At 38.4% G+C, this 24858-nt stretch overlaps 3 protein-coding genes across 9 annotated transcripts in view; 1 reads left to right on the top strand and 2 right to left on the bottom strand.

Annotated features, from left to right (window-relative positions):
* Positions 1–14973, bottom strand: part of LOC139760369 (26S proteasome non-ATPase regulatory subunit 8-like) — a 28807-nt gene extending 13834 nt beyond the window's left edge. The window contains exons 1-2 of one of the 2 annotated variants that reach the window (XM_071683455.1): positions 14762–14973; positions 4078–4206 (exon numbers count right to left, since the gene is read on the bottom strand). The gene's annotated coding sequence lies outside the window, so the exon portion shown is untranslated. Of the gene's footprint in view, positions 1–574; positions 632–4077; positions 4207–14761 lie in introns of those variants that run through there. The other variant, XM_071683456.1, reaches the window with a different exon arrangement.
* Positions 495–24858, top strand: part of LOC139760368 (uncharacterized) — a 26288-nt gene continuing 1924 nt past the window's right edge. Inside the window, exons 1-12 of one of the 3 annotated variants that reach the window (XM_071683454.1) lie at positions 9909–10046; positions 10213–10373; positions 10951–11135; positions 11571–11675; positions 12503–12610; positions 12704–12849; positions 13034–13195; positions 13353–13459; positions 13773–13884; positions 15444–15568; positions 16006–16108; positions 17542–17654. In XM_071683454.1, coding sequence (XP_071539555.1) covers positions 10980–11135; positions 11571–11675; positions 12503–12610; positions 12704–12849; positions 13034–13195; positions 13353–13459; positions 13773–13884; positions 15444–15568; positions 16006–16108; positions 17542–17654 — 1237 coding nt within the window. In that variant the 5' untranslated portion in view covers positions 9909–10046; positions 10213–10373; positions 10951–10979. Of the gene's footprint in view, positions 641–9897; positions 10047–10212; positions 10374–10950; positions 11136–11570; positions 11676–12502; positions 12611–12703; positions 12850–13033; positions 13196–13352; positions 13460–13772; positions 13885–15443; positions 15569–16005; positions 16109–17541; positions 17655–24858 lie in introns of those variants that run through there. The other 2 variants (XM_071683453.1, XM_071683452.1) reach the window with 2 other exon arrangements.
* The window catches only part of GCC88 (GRIP and coiled-coil domain containing 88 kDa), a 25065-nt gene continuing 18896 nt past the window's right edge, over positions 18690–24858 (bottom strand). For all 4 annotated transcript variants that reach the window (XM_071683440.1, XM_071683439.1, XM_071683438.1 and 1 more), the window contains exons 13-14: positions 23582–23817; positions 18690–23007 (exon numbers count right to left, since the gene is read on the bottom strand). In XM_071683440.1, coding sequence (XP_071539541.1) covers positions 22776–23007; positions 23582–23817 — 468 coding nt within the window. In that variant the 3' untranslated portion in view covers positions 18690–22775. The remainder of the gene's footprint in view (positions 23008–23581; positions 23818–24858) is intronic.

Raw genomic sequence — 24858 nt, 5'->3', positions numbered from 1 at the left:
GGTAAATATAAGAAGAAACCTCAACCAGTCTTAGGACTTTGGGCCCAACCCATGGATGTCAAGAGATTATTTGGTGAGCAAGAGACAAATGAGAACTTAAGAGACTATGTCACTGGTGACAAAAGTTGTTTTAACAATGTGAGTAAATTAATATCTTCAACTTCACATGAAGGCTGGAGCTGACTGGAACTACAGGGTTGGGATGGTTGTGGTATGATGCAAGAGCTCCCCATTCTATAAACTTAAAAATATGCTCCATACAATATTATTAACCCCAAAGGGTTATCAATACTTCTCAGTATAATTCTCTTAGAATCTAAATGAATTCCTCTACCTTAGTTTTGGATGTTGTTAGGATGGATGCAGCTGAAGGCAATATGTTAGTGTTATGATGCAGGATGTGGTAAAGCATGCAGGTGAAAGGGTACAAGAGATGGTGGCAGGTGAGGAAGGCAGCAGTAGGCAGGGTTGGCTAGGGTTGCAGGTTGGTGGTGAGGTTAGTCATGCTGGTTGGCGGGCAGTGTGGTTCAAGAGGTAGTGCGTGACGGGTGTAGCAAGTGGAGGGGGAGCTCACCTTTGCCATAACACAACGGAGGATTACTCTTCGCCCTCCGAACACAAAAGGCTGGGGCCCTCGACGGTAAACTTGGTTATTAGTCATTGATTGTAAAGTCTTTTTGTTATCGAGGTGAACCAGGGAGGCGCAAAAACTGGGACTGAATAATTAATACGTGTAAAGTTAAGCAGTGTGGGTATTTTGCAACATAAAATGCGACATTGACATACGTGCCATGGATCCCATTATAACTCGATTATGTCCTCAGAATCGAAGATATAAAGTTACACCAGAGACGTGATAACGTGGAGCACAGGTTTAAAGAGTACTGTTCCGTGCTGTAAAAGACAATGTCTTGCCTTTTTTTTTCGCTTTTTAATGCGTTAAATTAGAAGACTACTGTGATCGTCTGATAAATGAACTAAATTTTTGAAAAGCTGTCAACAATACGCAGTTGATGTGTCACTGCATTTGGTCATGCTGATAATCCTACCAAGAGGTCATGAATGGAAATGACAGACTTTTCTGGGATATCGTAATACTTTCAATGATTCGTTTAGCTTCAGTGAATGTGCAGGTTCCCTTCCCCCTTTCCCTAACATCCCGTTCTTACTACAGTGATTGGACATTGAAATATTCATACGAAGTCTTCAGAGAGACATTTCAGCTATATCTTGTCGACCAAAGATTCACGATAATCTGATATTATAATGGACCTTCACTAAGAACTAATATTATTGAGTTTGTTTCAAAATAACAGCCTACGATTATGGTATTAAAGCTAATTAATGGCTTGTATCTCTGTGCCCGTGAACTGTAAAGCCCTCACTCATTTACTATAACGGATTTTAGATGAGTTGATTGGGTTGTTGATTTGTTTAAGCTGTATACTTTCGGGTATTTAAAGGATGTTAAATATTTTCCCAATAGGATTCTCTGTATACGCATAGTGCAAGAAATCTGAAACCAATCCACTCTGCAACAAGTCCTAACCAGCCACCTTCACCACGTGTTCTCTATTCCTTGCCACTTGAAATGCAAAAAAAACCCGTGAGTCAGCTTTAGTGGGTTGCCGCCAGACTGAGGCCGTCGAGATGCGTGAGGCGGCGGGCAAGGGGACGTAATGGGATATGGTACTTATATTTCGGCAGCATAGAGAACATTTTCTAACGTGACAAGTCCAAACCCAGCCTCACTGTCACCATCCCTGGTGCCTCCACCACACAGCTAACACCTTCATTACAATATTTTCATAAGTCGCCGGTATAACATGGCACCCCCAAACAGTAGTAGTAGTAGTAGGAGATAATGCGCAAGCTTTCTACAAAGCCCCATACATCTATTCATGTAGTATGATGGACGTAACATAAATATAAAAGTACGTGTTATCTATGCAGTACATAAATATCATCTACTTCGTCGATTGAATATATCAGTAGATCCCAAAGGCAAAATCATATTGTTAGAAATATTAGGGAACACAAGATGCCTACCCACTACGTCCATGGATGCGATACGAAAGTTATCCGTACGTCATTTGATTACTTTTGACACTTGTGTTGGCTTCGTGCGTTCTGGACCCATAAGTGCCTCCACTGAACTTATACATACATGCCAGAACTAAATGGTATGGAATACTCTTAAGAACGCGTTTTTATGTCGTCTACATACCTGACACCGTTTCCGCAGCTATTTTAATATCAAATTCCATTACAGGCGAATGCTTATGCCACACAAGGTTAAAGCCTCTCATTACTGTCCTTGCTTTGGTTTAAACTTCTCGTGTCATTTCTCGTACAGACATGCCCTATAACATCAAATGCCAAGCCTTTGTTATATTTGAGGTAACATGTTGACCTAGGACAAAAAATGAAGCACAGGATATTAAATATTCAAGTATGTCGTCTCATGCAGTAGGGATGCAGTGGTAACAATGACCTTACACCTGTAATTTGGCCACTGAATCAACATCCTTCATTCCATAACAAACGGTGTCACATTCCTTCCCTGACACCTGACTGATGTCACCCTTGACAACTGAGGTCATACCCATTACGACGAGTCTCGGAATCACACGGTCAAACCCCTCTCAAGACAAGCGATGCCATACCATTTCCGTTACACCTATCTCTAACACCATATCACTCCTACGACAACTTAAAAGACACCCCTGTCTTATGTGACACCCAGTCACTCACACTTGCCTGATACACAAACAGCATGGCACTATATCACGCCTTTCACATGTTACACATCTAATATACGTGAGTACCAACTTAGCCTATAGAGAAGTGACCTTATACTTTCAATGACGTAATGTATTGACTTTAACGGTGTACTGACAAACTAATAGCATGCTGACTCAAGCGTATGACTGATCATCATTGTTCCAAAGGTAAATGATCACATCGTAAAAGAAACGTCTGAAAAAATGTAGGACATGATCAATTATTCTTAACCTAGGTCCCACATTTAGGCCTTCTACGTCAAGAGAAGTTGCAAGTTCACATAATCGCTATATTTCATGTATTTTATATCACAATGTACGAACTTATATTGACATAATACTTGACACGCAGATAGAAATTAAGTGAGAAAAAAATCAATTACCACATATGGCTTACTTACACTGGCATACCCGTGCATACAATGTGTAAATAAACATAACTGTCGACCTGTGTGTGTGGTGTGTGTGTGTTTTGAAGGCTAACTCAAGGCGCGGGTGTTGGCCTCACTCACTGATGCCGCCGAGAACCCACGGACGAGAATAATTCGTTTATGGCCTTCCTTACACCATCATAAATTAGTTTAAGAACATTGCAAATATAATTTAAACTTCATTGGGTTAGATCCTCATTACATATACTTTTCTGGGTTCGTTAATCAAGAGCATTTAATAATGATGAAAATATCGAGGTTCCATCAGTTTTGTTGGTGGGTTAAGCAGCTGCTTCCTGAAACTGTTTTGTTGTTCGCTAAGATACTACTTCCGTTGCTTGTTTCCTAAGACACTTATCTAAAACAGGTGTTGCCTGGACCTAATGGATGATTGTAGCTCATTAGTGACGTACTAGGTTTCTCCCTAATCCGTATGGTGAGAATTAACAGATGTTGATGTGGACATTCAATTAGAAAACCACTGCATAGTTGAATGTAGTTTAGAGCTAGTTTTACCTAAAGGTTTTGTGCTGAAGATGTTTCAGTAAACGTGGAACCGTTACCTAAAAAGCACAGCACACTCCATACATTTGGAATTCCTTTTCGACAGCTGTGATAATTGAAGAATGATTCTCCATACAAGTGTTCAACCTCCACCTCCAGCAAAATCTTTTGGCTGGTTTGGGGCCAGCTGATGTTCCCTTTGATGATGAGCTCCATTAGTCTGAACTTTTATACCACCCACACATCGACGTCTATTTAATCACGGCGTATTACCGATCCAGAGGTTTTATCGCTTACTGAAAACTATATCAAAACATCTGCAACCCACGAGGAGCAATCTATCTTCACCAGTGACTCACCTGAAGGATGTTTGCTCAGGGCTCCATATGGTTAGGGTGTTTGATGATGTGCGAGGGATTTTGTGTTGCTTAGTCGGTACCGTGAAGTTAACATGAGATGGTCTCAGGTGTGGCCGTGATGGTAGAGAACTGAAAAGAGAATGACTGGTGAGCGTTGTGGGTAAGGTCTGTCGACACAGAACATATCAATGAATGAACATGAGGCAAAAGTTTCATCTAGCCATACTGAGCATTCAGTTGCCTCTATTTGTATTCAGTATTTTTTTTCTGACGCTTATTCTATACACTTTTTTTCGTCCACTGATGCCAGTAACGGAAATAAAATAATTACTCGTCGTTGACGTATTAAATAGGCTAAGATGAGCAGGTGTCAACAGACAAGTCCTCCTGACACATAAGCTCTACTGAAAGAGAAATATTTTGAATGCGATCAAGAATCTGGCATTCGAAAAACCTCAAAAAGGTGGATGAACTGTATTTTCATTATGACAGTCAATTTACGTAAATTCAGGGTTGCTCCATGAGGTCACCCTTGCCTCACCCTCAGTATTCTTCAACACACACGTGAGATTTCCTTAAATGACGATGCTTCAACTCGTGGCTAGAGAGGCTGTACAGGAACTAACGATGACGAGGATGAAGAAAGAAGCAGCACTCTTAGTTGCGTGACCCGCTCCCATCTTAAGCAGGCCATTAGCTGGACAGATGTTTTATCTATGCAAGGATACCGCTAGCGACTGTATCATTTTAGGTTTTAACAGCATTCCTTTCTGTGACTGTAAGATTAAAGGAGTGAGGAAGAGAGGAGTTGAAAGCATAAATATACAACCAATCCTCGCTGGGGAGCGTGTGTGGCAGGGATATTGACGTCACCATAAACCGTCCACCAAAAAGCTAGTCATAACCATAATGGTTCCCCTAAATAGAAACAAAAAAGGAGGGAAAGGGTGAATTGATCTTCCGAAATAATAAGGTATTTTCCAAAGGTAGCCACGAATGGATTTTTCCCAAGTAATCTTCTGAATGAGTGCGAGCTACATGCTTCACTTGCTATTGTTTCAACCCCACTGCTGGACTACATATTTCATACTCTGGATTCAACAGAAATAAATGGCCATTAATCTAGCCTGTGCACCGAATATCTAATGTACTGTAAATGATAACTGTCGGAAGGGCATGCAATGGCGTTGTGTTTATGAATTTCGCCTGAAAGTTTAAATGAGGCAAATTACTATTGAAATGGTTTTCAAAGATTAAGAATAAAAAGGAATCATGAGCAAATAATCAAGTCCACCTCCACCTGGACGTAAGTTGTCAAATGTATGTCAAAGTGTGACCAATGTATGAAATGGGACATTTGTCAGGTGTCTGTGAAGCTTCATTTAGAAGTGAATATAATTTCCTCGGGGTGCCTTTGCGAGCCAGATTAGCCTTGGAGACCAAAAAAACGTCCACGTTGAAGAAATTTATTATAAATTGCCTCGCAAGGCAATGAAAACGGGATAAATTATCAATTTAGATAACTGTTCAATACCCAACGAAAACAGAAATTAATCATTGAAGGCAAACTACAGATAGGATTATTATATCACACTCGATGGTTAAAATGTTCAACGAAACTTTGAAGGTTTGATATAAAAATACTAAATGCATAAAAATGCAGTTAAGAAAATTTTGTTACATAGAAACTACTCATTAAGTACATTAAAAAAAAAATATGGATTGATAGCTGTCAGACAGCGCCATCATAAATCGAAAATTATGCACTAGACATACTAGCTATCATAAGCATATTTGCATAGTTGTCAGTGTTCAAAATATGCATATAATCTTTAATCGTAATTACAGAAGCCCAAATTAGATTTTCGAACGTCAAGAAATTCCTCCAAGAATAAAGCAAGTGGGAAAGTCTAACCATACTTCAGATATTTTTGCACTTTTCTCTCCACCCACCATAGTTCAATCTTGCCATATTACAGTCACGTCTGAACCTATGGTACAACTAACTGGTGAAGATTATTTTATCTCTTGAATTATTCCTACTTAGCCGTTTGAAGGCATTTTTATGATCCAAATTTGCGCATCGAGCGAGTTCGCTGGGAAGGGGAACTGAAAGGTAGAGAAACTGGCTTCTTCAATGATGTTGAAATGTAACATGCGTACTTGTGCTTGTACGTGGATAAGTGTGTTTGTTCGTGTGTGTGTCTGACATGTTTAGTTTCCTCACAAGACAACTGATTCTTCATTTCAAAGAGCTACTCAGTATGGACAATAATGTTAAATTGAGATATTTGAAATCACAATTGCCAACTTTTGTCTTTTCCTATCTGGGTTATTCTGTCTTCTGTCCTCTCCTTAGCAAAGATCCCCTACTTTTTGGTACAAGTGTTCTGCTTCTCTTTGGCCAAAACTCTTGCATGTGTGTTTTACGAAGTTGGGCGACCAAACTGTTGATGCGTACTCTAATTTGGGATGTATACTTTTTATTTAACGAAAATAATATTCATGTATTTTCAGGAACTTTTACGGTGCTCAGAATATAATTCACGGCATTTGCGTTTCACTTATAGTGACATGCTGGATACAGTGGAATTCCTGAGGTGTATGCGCCCGCGCGCTTCTCTGCATCGCGAAAGTGAGTGCGTATGCTTGCATATACCGTTGCATACGTATGTATATATTTGTGTCGGATTTGGATGCTGTAAACAACCAATGGTCAGCAAAACAGTTTCCCAACAATCAGACATAGACTGATATTTTTTCCTTTGACTTTCTATACGTCTGGCCTGTGATATGGCGACTTCACTACCTGTGAAGTCAAGGATGACACAAGTTGAGCCGTAGTATAAATAGTTTGGTGTTTACACTTACACTTACTCATACCACGCCAAGGACGCACAGCTGCGGAAAGTTTCGTTCATAATTAAATTTTCTAGCCATTATGAGGTGGAATTTCCAGTTGAGAATGAGGTGGAATTTCTACTTGAAAATTATTTCTTTACACAATTAAGCAGGAATAGAGAAGGCTGAGTATCAATGCCTTCAAGAGCTCTGCTGCCACTTAATACATATTTGGAAGACTTGCATCTTCACTCGCAATAAGAACTGCTTTCTGATTAGGAGTTCAATACTAGATTTTCAGACCATTAGCACACAAAGGTGTAAATGATGAATTCTTTGGTTTATATGACCAAACTGACGACAACAGATATCTATCCGCCTTTATGTATCAACATGTATAATATCAAGACGTCAACTTAAGGGTAATCACGACCCAAGTTTGGGGAGTCATTTTACTTTGTTTTTTTGACCCCCTAGACTAGCCAAGTAACGCCCAGATACATCTACTACAAAGGTGGGAAGGACAGCTATCAATTACAAATGTATTAAGAGCCTACAACTGAGTATTTTGTGACGGCGGCAAGTCCAAAAAAGGATAATGAACTACGAATGGTGGACGACGGGCCCGTACCCAGTATGTGCTCTCAGTTCCTCTCTTGTGGGCTGACATACACATAACACTAGAGGACTGAAAATGATCATAAACCCAACTTATGTGTAGGTAACATCATTGGTTGTTGACATTTCAGCAAACGTAAATAACCTCGTTCTTAACCGCTAAAGCACAATGGTACGACCCTAGGGTTAAGTTAAACGACAATTCATCATATTCATTGGACGTACCTTCCTGCTAAAAAGGGGTCGAACCACTGTACTTGAAGATGGTACCGTTGTTCTCAGAGGACCCGGTGAACTTCCTAACATATGGGGTAGAGAGGATCGCTCTTCCTTTACATTTTTTTTGGGTGGAGGTTTTTCAACTACTCCAGCTTACAGAGTCTAAAACAATGATCCTCGAAACAGTGCCCTGCAGCACTACTACTGTTGTAAATATCAAAATCGTGGCGTCACTCCCAGGGACAGCTGCAGCTGCCACCCCACACACAACTGTTTTTATCGTTTTATTTTTTTAGTGGGACTGGGGCCTTACTTTTGTGGTCTTAATTTTGGGTCTTCGCGCGCAGCTCAACATCTTTCTCGTTAATTCTGATAAGCGTATTTGAGACCCTTTTTATTAGGGTAGGAAAGAAAATGATCTACTTTGAAAAATGATTCAGAGTCTGCCGATGACAACCTTTCAGCGACCAGTTCCAATGGGAGGATGAACAGTTGGGTGGGCTGTTGGCTGACCGCCGCGCCCAGGATTTGAACCTGGGTAGGCCCGTGCATTAATCAAGAACAGCAATGCTAAAAACGACACCACATAAGTCAGTAGGCGTTTGTGATCAGTTAGTATGCTACTGAGAGGGAGTTCAACACTCGTGGTGTCTCGGCTCAAACCTAATTACACTGGTATGAAAGTTAGGTGTATGGTGGCCTTATCTTTGACCTGACCCTTAAGTTTCAGACGTCAAGCTTTCATATTAAAGGTCGTAACGTCGTGCTGGGGGGTAACATCGTGCACAAGAGCCGTACCGTCGTGTTCATGGACTTTACTAACGTCTCCAAGGATCGTACTCTCGTGTTCATGGATCATACCGTCATATTCAAGGCTTAAATAATCACGTATCACCATCACCTTGCTGGCATGATGCCCAACGGGCTACGGAGTCAGTGTCATTACTCCTCTAGGAGCATCGTTCTGCTCCAGTATGATAGGCCAGGCCAGAGCACAGATAATATACAAGTATTTTTCTGTGGGGGTTTGGTGGACTGCATTGTTGGTTCATATCAGAAATTACACTGGATCTGACAAAGAATAACTGACAATATTAGCAAAAGTTTTGTGCGACCTTACATCTTTTTGCCTTGTATGTGGCGATTTAAAAAAGGATTCATGGCGTTAAAGCCACTCAACAGATGATGGCCAATATATCAAACAACATGTACAAAGTCTTTACCTTTCGAAAGAATAACGAGAAGCCACTTACAACGTATGGATCAATGTAAACACAGTTGCTGAATTTTTTGTGGTCGTGCATACATCTATGGTCAGTTTTCCGCGGCAGAACACGTTAACACCGTATATATATATATATATAGAAGGCAAGGGTTACGTGGTTGTGTTCAGGTTAGGGTGAGTAATTTTGTTGGATGATTTAATTGTAATTTGTAGTCTAATGCCTTTATTAGTATGAAAAGATCATATTGTGGGAGGATGATGAGACATAGGCTGATACTGTATGTATTTTGGATGGGTAAAGGAATGATGGTAAAGATGTTAGTGGGGAATAAACACCATGGTAGAAATTATAGTACATATCTAGTATCAATATGCAAGGAGATGGATATTCAAGAGTTTTTGAAGGAGACTGGCTAGGCTGCTACGATTTTACCACACTACCCTACTTGCCCTAAATAAATAACGGAAGAGGCCTACCTGATGTGTAAATTAGAAAGGTTAAATTACAGGCTGGCCAGAGCACTCAGGTTTGAGACAAGATTAATCTACAGATGGGAACTTAAATAGAATGACCATCGTACAGATAACGACATGACGGAAAAATCCTGTCACACGGCTTTATCACGTGTCTCAGTCTATATCTGAAGACTATTAGATCTTGTATCTTATCGCCAGACACAAGTGTAGCGGTATTTTACGATATGTAACGTACGGGAAGCGAGTTGAAAGTGCGTGTTATGCCAACAGCGATGCAGTCTGAAGTCTGGGAGACTTTCGTTCAAGTATTCTTGATATCCAACTCCACCGACGGTGGGCTCATGATGTGGCATGAGTCTACACCAACAATACATCATGGGTCAATCTTCAATTCTAATCATATGGCATGATGAGGAGTGGTTTTTGCACGTGACAGCTGAAGATAAGACGGTAGTAACAGCGACGGTTGGATGTAGTCTGGAGGGGTGGGGCGATGTTAGTTAACCGGCTGCTGTAAAAGGCTTTGTTAGTATCCGTAGGGCAGCGCTGTTTACATGACGCCCGGTATCAAAGGCACGCTACAGATCAGGTGCGTATCGATTTACGCTATTATAAATTTAGAGATAGGTTACTTTGGCAGTGGCAGAAGGGTTCCTTTAAGATTCTTAGAGCTAGCGTTCTAAATATACAGTATTTCGCGTTTTAGATTTAGTGAATATCATTTAAAATTCTGTTTACGTCATCTAATGTTTCAGGGCCCGTCAGAACTTTGGTAACAAATTCTAAAGCAAGCAAATACAAATGTAAGACGGTGTAATATGGAGAAACTAAACCAGACTGTCAATCTGCGGGGTGTAATTAAAAGATCCTAAACACGGTGGTCATCCTGTCACCAGAAAAACCCTTCAGAAATGCAGTAAGTTCAAGGTGGTTAACCATGCAATCGTCAATGTCAGAAATAACCTAGGCGTTTACATCTCAGACCCAGAGTATGTACGTATATATTATTTGAAAAAGGCATCACAATATCAACGATCATTTCTAACATGACCTCAAATAATTCTTGCTATCTTTAGCATCAAACAATTCAAATGTTTTATGCATAACATGGCTTGCAAGTCGATAACCAGTAAGATCTACGTGCACCCTACCAGCACAGCGAGATACGTAATTAAACATCTTGCCAAGCGTTCTTATTTCGTTAATTCATCATCGTCGCTTCTGTCTCCACCCTCCTTCCCTCTGTCTTCTTCCAAACTTTTTTTTTTAATTTTTTTCTTAGCCCCGTCCTGTTTCCCAGTTTTCCATCGAATATAATCATGCCAATAACTGTCCTCACATTGTCCAAAAGCTCCAATGGCAGCAATGTCATCGTGAAAATCAATAAAATCAGCGAAAATAATAATTTTCATAAAGCAATGGAGTTTGCTTTTAAGTCACCCATCTTTTACAGTAATGATAGTCCACGTGCATTCTTTCCTTTACGTTTGCAGTCTTGGGAGGTGAGGTGTACTGGCAGGTAATGCTAAGTGAATTGCTGGGTGTGTGGGCGGCAACATGGCTGCTGTTATGGACGACGATGCCGCCCACTCGCCTTATGGGTGTCTACAGTCGCCCCGGAAGATGGTTCTGGCTAAAAGTCCTCGTCTTCTACATAGTGGTGAAGCTTCGTCGCTGGGTGAGTCACCACAAAAGGTCTTACTGTTATGGAAGCGTACGATCACACAGTTTAAAGCTTATGTTATCTTAACATCTTTCACCAGAAACAGTTTTATTACAAAACCTGTCTAGATTTGCACTTCCTTTTTTTTACTGACTTCGCTAGCATGAAATACAGAAACCATAATAAACTGCACTTTAATGAAACTACAGCATTGCATGCATATTAGAATCATATATATATATATATATATATATATATATATATATATATATATATATATATATATATATATATATATATATATATATCATCATCCATTATGAATGTCAATTGGGGGGAAATAAGGTCTTTTAAACTAAATTTATCTGATAATTTGTTATCAATGTACAGTTTGGTCATACACTACTGCTGAGCAGAACAACATGCTAACTGCTTGACTTTTCCCGACAGAGACATAAAAGAATTGGTCCAGGAGGAGATTCTGATTACGGCGTCCCATCCCACTCCAGCCCTGAGATGATGGAGCGCGTTCAGCCGCTTTCAGACCACCCTAAGGTAATTTTCAGCCCTCGTAATGAACATATTTGATCACGTAAACAGGATTATGTGATGACATATATAAACACTGCAATCACCCTTAAATCACGCAAGCCAAAACTGTTCAACTTCAGAGCACGTACGTGCCTAGTATTCGATGTATGCAAGTTTTAATTATTCGCTTAACCGCGCTTCTTCTGGATGTCAAGAGAAGTATGCAAATATATGTCTGGATTTGGGCAGGATTCATGGGTAATTCAACTAGTAGTGTTGAATGTTAGGCAGCCTTAATTTCAGCGGGGGATGAGAGTACTATCTTTGTGGAAGTTGCTGAGTTTGAAATCTACATGAAGTTTGCCTATATGTATTTACACATAACAGTCCTTGAATATTATAGATGAAAACATCCATTATATTTAACATTCATCAGCAGACATAGTCATGATACATCCTGCGAAACGAGAAGTTTGGGCAGTCACAACTTACAGGTTAACTGGTTGGGTAATTATTGCGAATGGGATATGCATGGAGTGCATAACACAAATCAAATGCAATTCATACATGTACTTTTCGTAATCTGACGGAGCACCAAGAGCAACAAATATACGCTATATATAAATCAAGCAGCGGGTTATGTGCTCGTCAGGTTATGTATATACTGAAATATTTTTGTATGTACTACAGTCACATATATATTAATTTTGGGTGAAGAAATATGAAGTTGGGGTGTCTTAACCTTAAGAAAGCTCAATCAGATCGGGTCAGAACTTCCATTTCTTGTTACTGATGATATACATAAAACTTTGGGAAAAAGTAACATCTTTACTATCACTTCTGGATATCAGGCTATCGACGCGGTGTACTTCAACGGCGGGAGCGAGAATGGTTACTACCTAGTGGCTGCCACAGCTCGCCGACCGCGAGGAGTGATCAACGGCTTCCTCTATCTCAGGGTAAGGCGCTAACACCTTCCCTAATTAATATGTCCATACCCTCCCACATCCTGCTCACCTCTCCATGACTAATATAACATTGTTACTGGGCAGATCCCGAGCCTAGGGCTGTTGCAGCTGCCCAAGATGCCGGACACCATGTTGTTTGGGGAGGACGATCACTTCGCGGCCGAGGGCTTACGCATAACGCCGCTCAAGCCGATGGCAGCCTGGCGTATACAGTACCAAGGACCCATGAAGTACGGATTCTGATACATATTCAGTAATACCTTTTTTGTTGCTAGACACCTCTTTTTGGACAATCACCCTCACTCAATATAAGTTGCACTGACTTGCCAATTGTTTTTAAGGGCTTAAGATAATTCATAGGGAGAAAATTAGCGGCATTTCATAAGGTTTCTGGTGATGGGCGTCTGTGGGCAGGTTGAGAGGCGAACCTTTGTCCAGACTTGAGGTTGAGATTGACCTTCAGTGGACCAGTACTCAGCCCTACTTCGACTTCGACTACGACATGGACGCTTGGGCATTAGCGAGAAGCATAGCGCGTGAGCCCTGGTCGAAAGAATACTTCCAAAATCTGAAAGAGTACGTATTCGCTTGCTTTACCACTTGAAATATGCACCTATTTCGAACGGATATTCGTTACATTTCCAATCAGAGGAACACAAGAAACCATCAACACAAAGTATATTCGAAAGCTATCATTTTATCAATGTTTACTTAATACTTGTTTTATTGGCAGCGCCCACCAGAGTCACTATGAGCAAATGGGTAGGCTTGAGGGCACAGCCGTGGTCGACGGCCATCCATACATCATTCGACTCGACTCCATAAGGGACCATAGCTATGGTAAGAACATGACACCACTCACTTTATCTAGTAATGTTAAACCGATAACAAAAATAACGTAGATGGCGTAATATAAAAAATTTAGGTGCAACTGCATACGTGATTTTTCAGGTAAATTTATTAAATTTATCGCTTGAGGCTAGGAACTTAAGAATATACGGGAATAAAGTGATTCGGCGAGAAAAGCTTCATTGGTTTTTGCATTATGTATATTTCGAAATAATTTAGGATAAATCTGGTCATATACACATGAGCTACTATACGAAAAGCTACACGACATTAAATGTGCCAAATATTGCGTCGCCTTGTTTAGGACAAAAACGGGAGTGGAAGTTGATGCACCGCTACGGACTGCACATGTTTTTTACCGAAGACGGATTGCAGGGCAACGTAGGGATTGTCTGCCAACCTTCAACATGCTCACAGTAAGTACTTTAACCACTTAATCGTTCCACTCACTGGCGGAGCCAAACGTTGGGGGAAAGGGCGTTATCAAATTTGCATGTTATATGCTTCCATATATATATATATATATATATATATATATATATATATATATATATATATATATATATATATATATATATATATATTGCCTACAGTACATTAGCAGTGAAGAATAACCTCCACATGAAAGGATACTTTCAAATAAGATACCATGGTGTTCCGCGATGGCCGATAACTGGTTTCATTTGGGCACCATGAGACTTCTTTTGTTAAGAGGGGACTAAGGACCCCCATCCCTATTGCACCTCTATTTTTTCCATACTAAATTTACTACGATAAGGTTAAATGATATCGTCTTAGACCAATATAGTTCCGGTCACCAAAACAAGTTCTTAATTCTGAGCGTCCACAACTTGCTGGCGGGCAAAACAACAATCATGGGCGCTGAATCAAAGATTTGAAATTTCTGGATTCTGTAGCGCAAAAAAAAAAAAAAAAAATAGAAACGGTTAATGTACCAGCCATGGTGCATGGCCTAATGTTTTTGTGATATAATTGTTTCACTCCCACTTGAAAGTTTCACCAAAGAATTAAAAACATGAAAGTCCCCTACAACATACACGCGTTTTTCATTTGTAAATATATTCTTTTGTTATTTCTATTCCTGCCTCTGTTAAATATCACCATTATACCTGGTGGATGACGATGTAACTGTCAGTCAACTAACATCCAACTTGGACTAGCGAAACTTGATTATGCAAAATATATTAAAGGTAACACCTGACAAGCAGATTCATAAATACTTTAACATATTGTATGAATCAGAAACTACACCTAACCAAAACATCTACTTACCACTGATGGAATATATTCCGCTCACTCTCAGGTAACTGTCCGGGCCGGGTATTAAAATATTTTCGACTGATGGCTTCCTTTAGTAGACGACTGACACTCAAATTTGAAGCAGTACGCTACTGACTGGCACATCTCACAACGATACGGCTGTTCACTGTTTTGAAAAAAAGTTCACAGAAAGAGATTTTACGGAGAAAACCTGTAAAAGCTCCAGATAAGAACACACTTGAACAAATGCCTGACATCCACTGTTGTTGTTATGCCCACCAGCCTGTCGAAAGTCACGTGATATCACTATGACGTCACATTCTGTCCAGTTTTATTTTTTTATTTTTCTACTTTCACATGATGTTGGGCTTTAAAGAAGGAGGTACATCACAAGTTCAGCTACACATCGAAACTAGCCTAGTATAACGAGTGATTTTGTTCTGCAAATGTTATAAAATTTTGAGTAAAAGTTTTGGAGTGTTACCAGTAGCTTTTAAGTGCTGATGTATTTAACAGCTCGCAAAATATGGATTTCCATAAGGGAAACATACGAATGTGAGTGAACACTTGCAAAATATCAAAAAAAGTTGATATTGATATTTTCATATTGGTCTTAAAACATGTGTAACCCTTTCACAAACCATTGCCTAATTCTCAGTACTGTCCATGTTACTTTTTTATGGAAACTGTGCAGGTTGGAGATGGGATATTTGTGTGAAGAAGGGAAGGTAGTTCCAGTGTCATCAGTGGACCTCCCACTATGGCAACATGGAGAGAAGGGACACCCACCTGCAGATTATGCCTTCTTTTTTGTAGCAGGTGAGAATAAACTTTTAGCTTTGAAATTCTAATTATATGGATGTGGATTATACCTACACAAATCTGTAAAAAACAAAAATGTTTTTGTAAAATCACTGTTTTGGAAGTGTATATATTTGTTTTAATATTTCTCCGTTATATTGTTGGATGTTAATTGGTTAGTTTGACGCTTTGGTCAAGTCCTATGGATTGCCTTCATTTTACTACTAAGCATTATGGGCTTTTGATAAAAATCAAATAACATACTTTAGTTACAGACTAGCAAAAGAAATATTCTCCCTAATAAAGATGGTTTTGATGAAGATGCTGTATTTCAAGTTTGGTATGCTTTTGCAGTGCATCTTTACAGAAATACAGCATGTTTCTTCCACGTGACATTTATTTCGTACAGTTATCAACTGAATATTATATACTAACTTACACTGCAAACTTTACAGGCAAGAAGGAGTACTTAGTGGAAGTATCAGTGTTGGAGTCCCCTGAATTCTATATTGGCTGGGAATGGGAGACAAGAGTAGTGGAGCGCATGGTAACATACAGGTAATTGAGCCTAAGTAAAGACATTTTCAAGGACACAAACACAACGTGTGTATTATACCTCATAATGACATACATCAATAATATCATACAATATTTTCTTTTAGAGAAGTTTCCCTTTCAGAGCAAGACAACTCATCTTTTTTATGTTACTTTATGACAGTTTCTCTGTGTATTTAGTTTACTTTCCATCATTATTCAGCAGGATGTCTCATGGTTTTCCTCTTTGCTGACTCACCTTTCACCCAAAACATTCCTTCACATTTTCTCATAAGTATACAGTTTAAATATTGTTAAGAAGTTGAATTATCCAAAGAGATCCCACAAAACTGAAGAAAATTGAACTCAGAAAGACATCACTTTTCCCTCTTTTTGGAAAGTAAGAAACCTTTCAAAAATTTAGATGAACTGTAACCAGAATGTAGGCATATTTCTGGTGTGTGGAAGGTAATTGCTGGGGTTAACAAACTGTTCAGTCAGATTTCCTTTTTAAAAGTCTGAAATCTGATCAGGATTAAAAAGACTTGTACAATTACCAGTCACTTACACTTTTTCCTTGTAGGTAGCACCCATACATCTTCGAATATGTACCTACCTATTTATCAAGGTGTTGGCTGCAGCAAATCTACATTTGTCCCTGTCCTAACATGCATCTCTCACATACGCCATTCCATGCATTCTCCCATGTCTTTCTGTCCAGTATCTTTCCACTCTAATTCCCCATATCACAGGTCGTCTTCTTCTTCCACTAACTCTTCTTTGATCATACTACCATTCACTTTCTATGTAAGCTCCGTCTTGCATTACTTCCACATGCCTAAACCACCTCAGAGTATTACCTTTCTCCCACTCTAACATGCCACACAGTTCATTCTCTATGCATTCTCTGCCATACTACAAGTCTCTTACACCCCCTCATTACATTCTACATTCCAATTACTCATAGCACATGTTCCTCTAAAATAATAATTTCCACAGCCTGGATTGTTGACCTCTATGACTCATTCCATGTCAAATATTACCATTATCATTAGATTACCCAGGACTCCTCTCACAGAGGGGTCTTGGGGCTGCATATATTCATATATAAAATTGAAGTCAATTAGTGTATGAAGATGGAATTCTGTATGACAAATTGTCTCAAGAATCACCTTAGCATTGAACAAGAGAGTATGAAAAACTTGCATTAGCACAGAAGCCCATTTCATTTATGCATACTGTGCATTAGGTGAGAATGCATTATAAAATGAGGCTATATACATTGGACTTCTCCATATGAAAGCAAATGGAGCTAAAGGTAACATATGAATAGATTTAAAATGTTGGTATTATTATGATGTCAAAATACTGTTTATCTGATAAAAAAGAAATCCTATTAACTTTAAAATAATCCTACATCTGCAGGTAACTGTTATTATAGGAAAAAATTTCCACAGGATAAATGGGCGAAAAGGATGGGGTATAGCAGAGTGGGACTACAGATATCATGGAGGTCGTCCTCACATATATAGTTCTCATGATCCTACGTGGACTACTGATATTGTTAAAGGTTAAGTAACGCATTTGAATTCCATAACCATCCCTCAATCTCTAGATTAGTCATGACTGAGTTGAAAGTTTAGGATTAATAAGGCTAATATATTTTCTGTCATATGTTATAATATCTTAGAAATGAAATGTAATTCTGGTGTTGGGAGTAGATTATGCATGGTAGTCTTGTTCTATCCTCTTTGCTTGGCAAACTGACATTGACCTTGCATGTTCACTCATAATAAAGTTACTACTATTTATTCATTATACTTAATCGCTGTTTCCCGCATCAGCAAGGTAGTGCCAGGAAAAAGAAGAAGAATGGCCCATCCATTCCTATACACATATATACACATAAATGCCCATACATGCTCATATACATACATATACGTATACATATCAACATATGCACAGACATATACATACATACACATGTACATATTCATGCATGCTTTCATCCATTCCTGGCACTACCCCGCCCCACAGGAAACAGTATCACTACCCCCTAGCTTCAGCAAGGTAGCGCCAGGAAAACAGACAAAAAAAAGGCCACATTCATTCACAGTCAGTCTCTAGCTGTCATGTGTTTCTCCATTCAAACTTACATCCCAGTTATCTTGTCCATCAACCCTATCGAACCTAATAACCTTGCTCTTATTCACATTTACTCTCAACTTTCTCCTTTCACACGCTTTGGACAATTACATATAAACTTTTTGGAACAGTATCTACCTCATAAACTGTCATGTTACCATAACTTCATATGACATCAGTAAAATATTCTAATGTTTAAATATTCTTTACCTATCAAAAATTTTCAAGCAAATATCATTATGGATTCTGTTACACATATAGTTCGGTCTGTTGCAGCACATTCTTCCTTTGCTAAAATCATTACTTGGGAGTGTTGGCATGAGCAGGATACAACTTAATTTATACAGGCTGTTCATTCTGTACATAAAAAAGTATAGCAATAAAGGAGATCAGAACACATGCCCCCATCTTCCACATACGTATGCTGTCATAATCTAATATAAAAGGAATGCGAAGAGTATTTTTGTCTAAGTGCCAAATTTTTATTCCTTATCCTCCTTTACACTTTATAACAAAAATAAATGGTAACCTGGTCTACGTAATACTAGCCATGACACAGTCAAGTTACCAGCTCTAGCACATATTACCTGGCCTGATAAGTAAGCACATAGCACAGACTGATTATGTGGTTTCAGGATGGTTGGAACTAGTACTGTAATAGAAGTGAGATGTCACACATCTGTGGATGTGGATGCTGCTAGTAAACATCCATGGAAGTGGATGTGCACCATTAACAGAATTTTGCCACTCAACCTTTAAACCTAGTTTCCATCAATCAAAAACCATTACTGGGAAGGTAGATATAAAATCAATAAATAGAATTAGCCACACTTTTTACAGTGGACATCACGTTTGAGTCTCCAGTGACCTGTGTATTAACAGGATGTGGGCTTCATTGTATCTTACTCAATGCAAGTTCAGAGAGGACCAAGGTGTTTGTATAAAATATTTGGTCCATTCAACAGGAAATCTTTCTAACCTAGGTTCCATCCACACATACAGAACTCTTTTATTTACTAACTCATATACTGTTCTAAGGTAAACTTAAAAAGTACAAAATCTTGATTGGCTATCCTTCTCTGTGTAGGTTTTTATAGGATATATCCTTTAAATAAGACTTAGCTTAGACATGTATATTTCCTTTGGTTCAGTGCAACAAGTTCTTATATCTAGAACCCATAAAACCTTCCTATTATCTCAGCATCCAAGTTTAATAACAGTTAGGCTGAGGTAATGAGAGGAAATTTGCCTTGCATTCCATCAAGCTAGATGCACTAATTAATATAAAATTATGAAGTGCATATATATTTAGAATTAAGAAGCTGTTAAATGGTCATTGTAAGAATGTGATATGAAATTGCTTAGTGCATCTTAAAATATTTTTAGTAAGCTAGTATTAAAAGTGTGCTGTGATATGGTAAAAACTCTACATCAGGACCACTGAACATTTGTTAAGAGCTCAAAACCCCTGGGCTACTAACTAAACCCAAAGGGTTGAGCTTGTGTCTCATACTACATATGGTCTCCATTTTAAAGAGACTAATATAATACATGCTCAACAATTTGGGGCAAAGGAATGACTTATTGTCTTGTGCTCTGATATTCATTGGCCTTACTACAGGGAGCTGAACTCACCCACAACATATGAAATAAGCTCAAACAAATGTATTCAGGAAGTGCATACTTTCTGTTCAGTTAAAATATTAAAACCTCTAAATAATGAAAGATACTAGGAAACACCCACAGTCAATCGTATTACATCAGAACTTAATCATAAACTTATTATATAAATAATATGGAATGCCTTCTTATTTTCTACTGTAATCTTTCTATGTCTTCCAACCAACAGCTTCAGTGACAAGGAACTGATTTGATTAGTCTAGTAACTGTAGTATTTAATATTTTGGTGCATATATTTACTAAGCAAGCAACTTTCCACATTAATTTTGTATGGTTATACTCTTAACTTTGTTCATTTGTTAGCAAAAGCCTTCATCCTTCCTTTTATAAAAGGATGATTTAGAATCTAGAAAGATAACAAAAAATGAATTGGTAATTTTAGAATTTGTATCATGTTAACATATGTTTACTCACATACTGTTTTAAAGTTCTGAAAATAGTCATTTCTTAACTGACAAAACTACATATATTTCATTGATCATATTTAGTTTGATATTTGTAAGTACAGTGTCTCATGAGCAATAATGTATTAAAGTAGTATACACTGATTCCAGCTGCACATGTGGAATTCATATGCACAAAATTCCTTGTACATATTTCTTTATTGCTTTCCATAAATGACTGAAAACTTTGTATATCTCTAAACTTTTATGCTCAAAAGTATGTTAGCCCTTTATTGCATAAATATCACTATAAGTAATAGTCTAGCAAAATATAATTTAGGCAGTAAAAAAAAGAAATAGAGCAATTTGTTGTGATATAAGTACTGGTAGGTAATTCAGGTTCTTTTTGAGATATTCTTTATAGATGGTTTGGTGAAATAATTTAAGGAATGATCATTGACAACCTACCATCAGTGATGAATGAATGATATCTTTATATTCTTAACTAAATCAGCTAAAAGCATTAATGTCATATCTTTATATACAAATTTTCATCTGTTAATCACAAATTCAATTTTATATTCACTGGAGGTTCACTAGCAAATGTAAGCACAGTAAGCTGAATCCAATGATAAATACATAAAGAATCTACAAGAAAATATCCTGAAAGAAAAAACTGGCAAATGCTTTTACAGAACAGCTTAACAGACACATGAATATGAAGATTATCATGGTAGCAACAATCTTATACTTGTTAGCCTTTTCTCATATTACTGAAATAGTGCAAGGAACAGATGCAGAATAGCCTCATTCCTTCACATTCACCCTCTAATTGTCACATATAAATTACTGAAACCAGAGATCCCTATCCATAACCAGGAAAAAGACTCTTTTTGAGGTTTCCCCTGACCCTTTAGTATGTCCTGGTTCAGCCCACTATCAGCATGGGTGGGTTGGGCCATTCTTTCGTCTGTTTCCTTGCACTACCTTGCTAACGCCAGAGACAGCGACAAGGTATAATAAAAAATAAATAAATAAAAAATCCAGTGACAGCACATCGACCCCGGTATACCACATCGTTCCAATTCACTCCACCCCTTGCACACCCTTCACCCTCCTGCATGTTCAGGCCCCAATCACTCAAAATCTTTTTCACACAATCCTTCCACCTCCAATTTGGTCTCCCACTTCTCCTCATTCCCTCCACCTCTGACATACATATATATCCTCTTGGTCAATCCTTCCTCACTCATTCTCATATATATATCTGTGTGTGTGTGTGTGTGTGTGTGTGTGTGTGTGTGTGGTTTTGGTCCATTACACATAACAGTCAGACAATGGATGTGAGCAAATGAGGCCACTTCTTTGAATGGCAAAACTAACATAGAAAACAACCAGAAGTAGTGCAGCTTTGGCTGCAGGAGCCTTTACAAAAGTCCTTGGTTCTGAGCACTGCAGGAGCCTCATTAAGATGCAACTCCTGGGGCAAGAAATAAGTTTATATACTGTGACACCTAAAATTTGATGGTAATAAGGGCACAAGACAGAATGCACAGATATGCAGGATATCTCTTTACACAGAACAGAAACATACGTAAAAAAAGTAAGAAAATGTTGAAAAAGAAGTGATACACGACAAAAAGTGGGGAATATAAACCTATTAATCATATGAATCCTGCGAACCCAGACCATCATGTGGTGCTGTGGTATGAAAGTGATGAAAGAAAAGAATAATCACAGCAAGAAAATATTTGTCACATTTGTGCTTCCATTAAAGACTAATGGATCTTATATACCTACTTGAGTGAGACAGCCTCTAATGTAGATCTCTGGGGTCAGAAAGAATGCAGACTTCAGTCATCACTACTACTCATAAACCATATAACAAATATTGAGAAGCTATAATCTAGATTGAAAGTATTATCTCAAAATTTAACAAAAATACTGATATTCATCTTAGCATTTGAATTAAGACATGCTATACCATAAAGAGATCATTATCAAGAGAGTAAATATATGCCAATTAACCATGCAGTCACTGTTTATCAACTATGGTCAACCAGGTACTTTATAGTAATAAAGAATATATCAGTATTTTATAGAATGCATCTAATTCTTAAGATTAAGTAACATTTGTATATACAACACAATAAATATTCTGTGACATATTACAACAAAGAAGCATAGTGAACATTCATGGATTATAATTACAAAACCTTTTCATAGATCAAATAAAGCAAGTATGAAAAATAATACTTATGTCTGTATCTAAAAATAAAGTATTAATATGTTTTATATAGGAAACTTTCTAGGAGGGGCATTCTAGCAATATGACTTACAGTGGAAGGAAATTATCAGTCTATTTGGAATCCTTATGGAAGCACTGGATAAAAGAGCAGTGCTCAAAACAGTTGAAACGTATTCACAAAATGTGTTGCTGAACCAGTTATCATAACTTACCCTATCAAGCATACCAAGGCACATCAATGGGTGGGCTTTGAACCTGTTACAGCATTCTTTGGAGCTGGCTGCCACCACCAAAGTGCATTATATTTTTTAACGCTCTCTGTTTCCTTGCTCGTGAACTTAAGAATGGCAGCAATAGCATTTAGCATCAACTGGCGGGACTCTGCATCTGAACTTGTCATATACTGCAGAACAACATTTTTCAAGTACTCTAAGTTCTCCCCCTCTCGAGAAACATTTCTCCGATGTCTGGAAAAGATGGCATTACATTGCACTACCGAGATGTAAATATAACAGTGAACATTCCAAATATTTACACTATTCTTTTGAAACATGTTAAACTTACAAGCAGTGGGTAAATGAAGTCGCATCACTAGTATACATTAAAATTGGCAAATTTGACTCAACTCCATTCTTTTGAAAATGCCACCACTGTGGCACCAATAAACAGTCAGACAGAAATGCAAAGCTGTGATAATGAAAAAAGCAAAACTAAGATTCTACTTCAACTCTAAAGCAATCTTTTGTCTCCTCTGAGGCATCCTCATGCCTTTCATAAAAATATTTGTTTATAAACTTTTTTCTATTCAATTTTACAATAACACACGACTACTCTTTAAGCTCTTGGAAACAATCTGCAACAGGATCTCTTGATATAGCAAGCCCTTCATTTTTGTATGCTAATGGAATCTCAATGCCACCTTTCCCCTCCCATCCAATTTTTGGAGAACAGCAGATGATACACAGTAAGAGTCTGTCTGGATCACTGGCATATCAAAAAGATAAAAAAGTCAAGTATACATTATATATGAAACAAAGTTACCTCTCTGACTCCTCCTCTAGAGCTTCAATTGTGTCTTGTTGGGCTTGTTGCCTGACTAGTGCAGCCATCTGCACCTCCCGCATAGTTGTCTCAAGCTGTCTCTTTTCTCGTCGTAACTGAGATATTTCTTGGTCTTTGCGTGCCAACTCCTCTAAGTGGTGCAGAAGTGGACCCTCACTGCCACCACTAACCTGGGATAATAGTGCTGCTGTGGCTTCCAGGCTTCCTATACCATTCTAAAATTTAAGGGTCAGAATTAAAACCCCATACTCTGTCCAATTCAGTCACAAAACATTTGTACAAGAAATTCAAACTAAGTCAAGTAAAAATCTTTAAAAGGAACATCACAGTATCCTCTTATAAATAATATTGTTCTGAATACCACAAAATAAAAAAAAAATATTCTTTTTTATACCAAACCACCTTTCCAAAGCATGTGGAACACAAACAAAACAATTTCATTTGCACACATCCAGTCTCTAGCTGTTATGTATGACATACTGAAACCACAGTATACCATCCACAGCCAAGCCCTAAAGACTTCTCAATGGTTTAACTTGAACGCTTTATGTGCCCTGGTCCAGCTTATTAACAGACCACCACTCAATATATATACCACATCACTCCAGTTCTTTCTATCCAGTGCACACCTATCACCTTCCTGAATATTCAGGCCCTGGTACCTCCATGCCCTCTTCACTCCATCCTTCAGTCTACTTCTCGGTTTCCTTCCCAACTCGTTCCCTGTACTTCAAACATATACTACACCTTTTCCTAGTAATTTTTCTTTTTCATATATGCTCACCACTTCATGCGTGAGCGAGGTAGCATCAAGAACAGATGACAGAACCTATGAGGAAAAAGCCTCACCCAGCTCTGCTCTTTCTTTTGGAAAGTCATACAGGAAGGGAGGATTTCCAGCCACCAGCTCCTGCCCCTTTTAGTCACCTACAACATACAGGGAATACAGGGGCAGTATACTTTCTCTCCTATCCCCAATGTTATTTCTTGAAATATTCTACCTAAGTAATGCAAAACATCATTCTCAGGTATTTCACTTTTAGTACATCCACCCTCTAACATTCTTTTGCATTAATGCCTTAGACTTTCATCCATCCAAAACTGTTGGGGCTACTATTTTGAAAATCAAATGCCTGAGGAGTGGCCTTACCATGTAAAGAATAGCATCATAAAGAAAGCTGCAGTAGTAAGTGCAATACGACTGTAACAGATGACCATCAATTCTAATCTGGAGGCTACAGGATGATTCCAGGCAC

Source organism: Panulirus ornatus, chromosome 36 (genome assembly GCF_036320965.1).
Source record: "Panulirus ornatus isolate Po-2019 chromosome 36, ASM3632096v1, whole genome shotgun sequence".
Classification (NCBI taxonomy): domain Eukaryota; kingdom Metazoa; phylum Arthropoda; class Malacostraca; order Decapoda; family Palinuridae; genus Panulirus; species Panulirus ornatus.
This window is presented reverse-complemented; position numbering and strand designations above follow the sequence as displayed.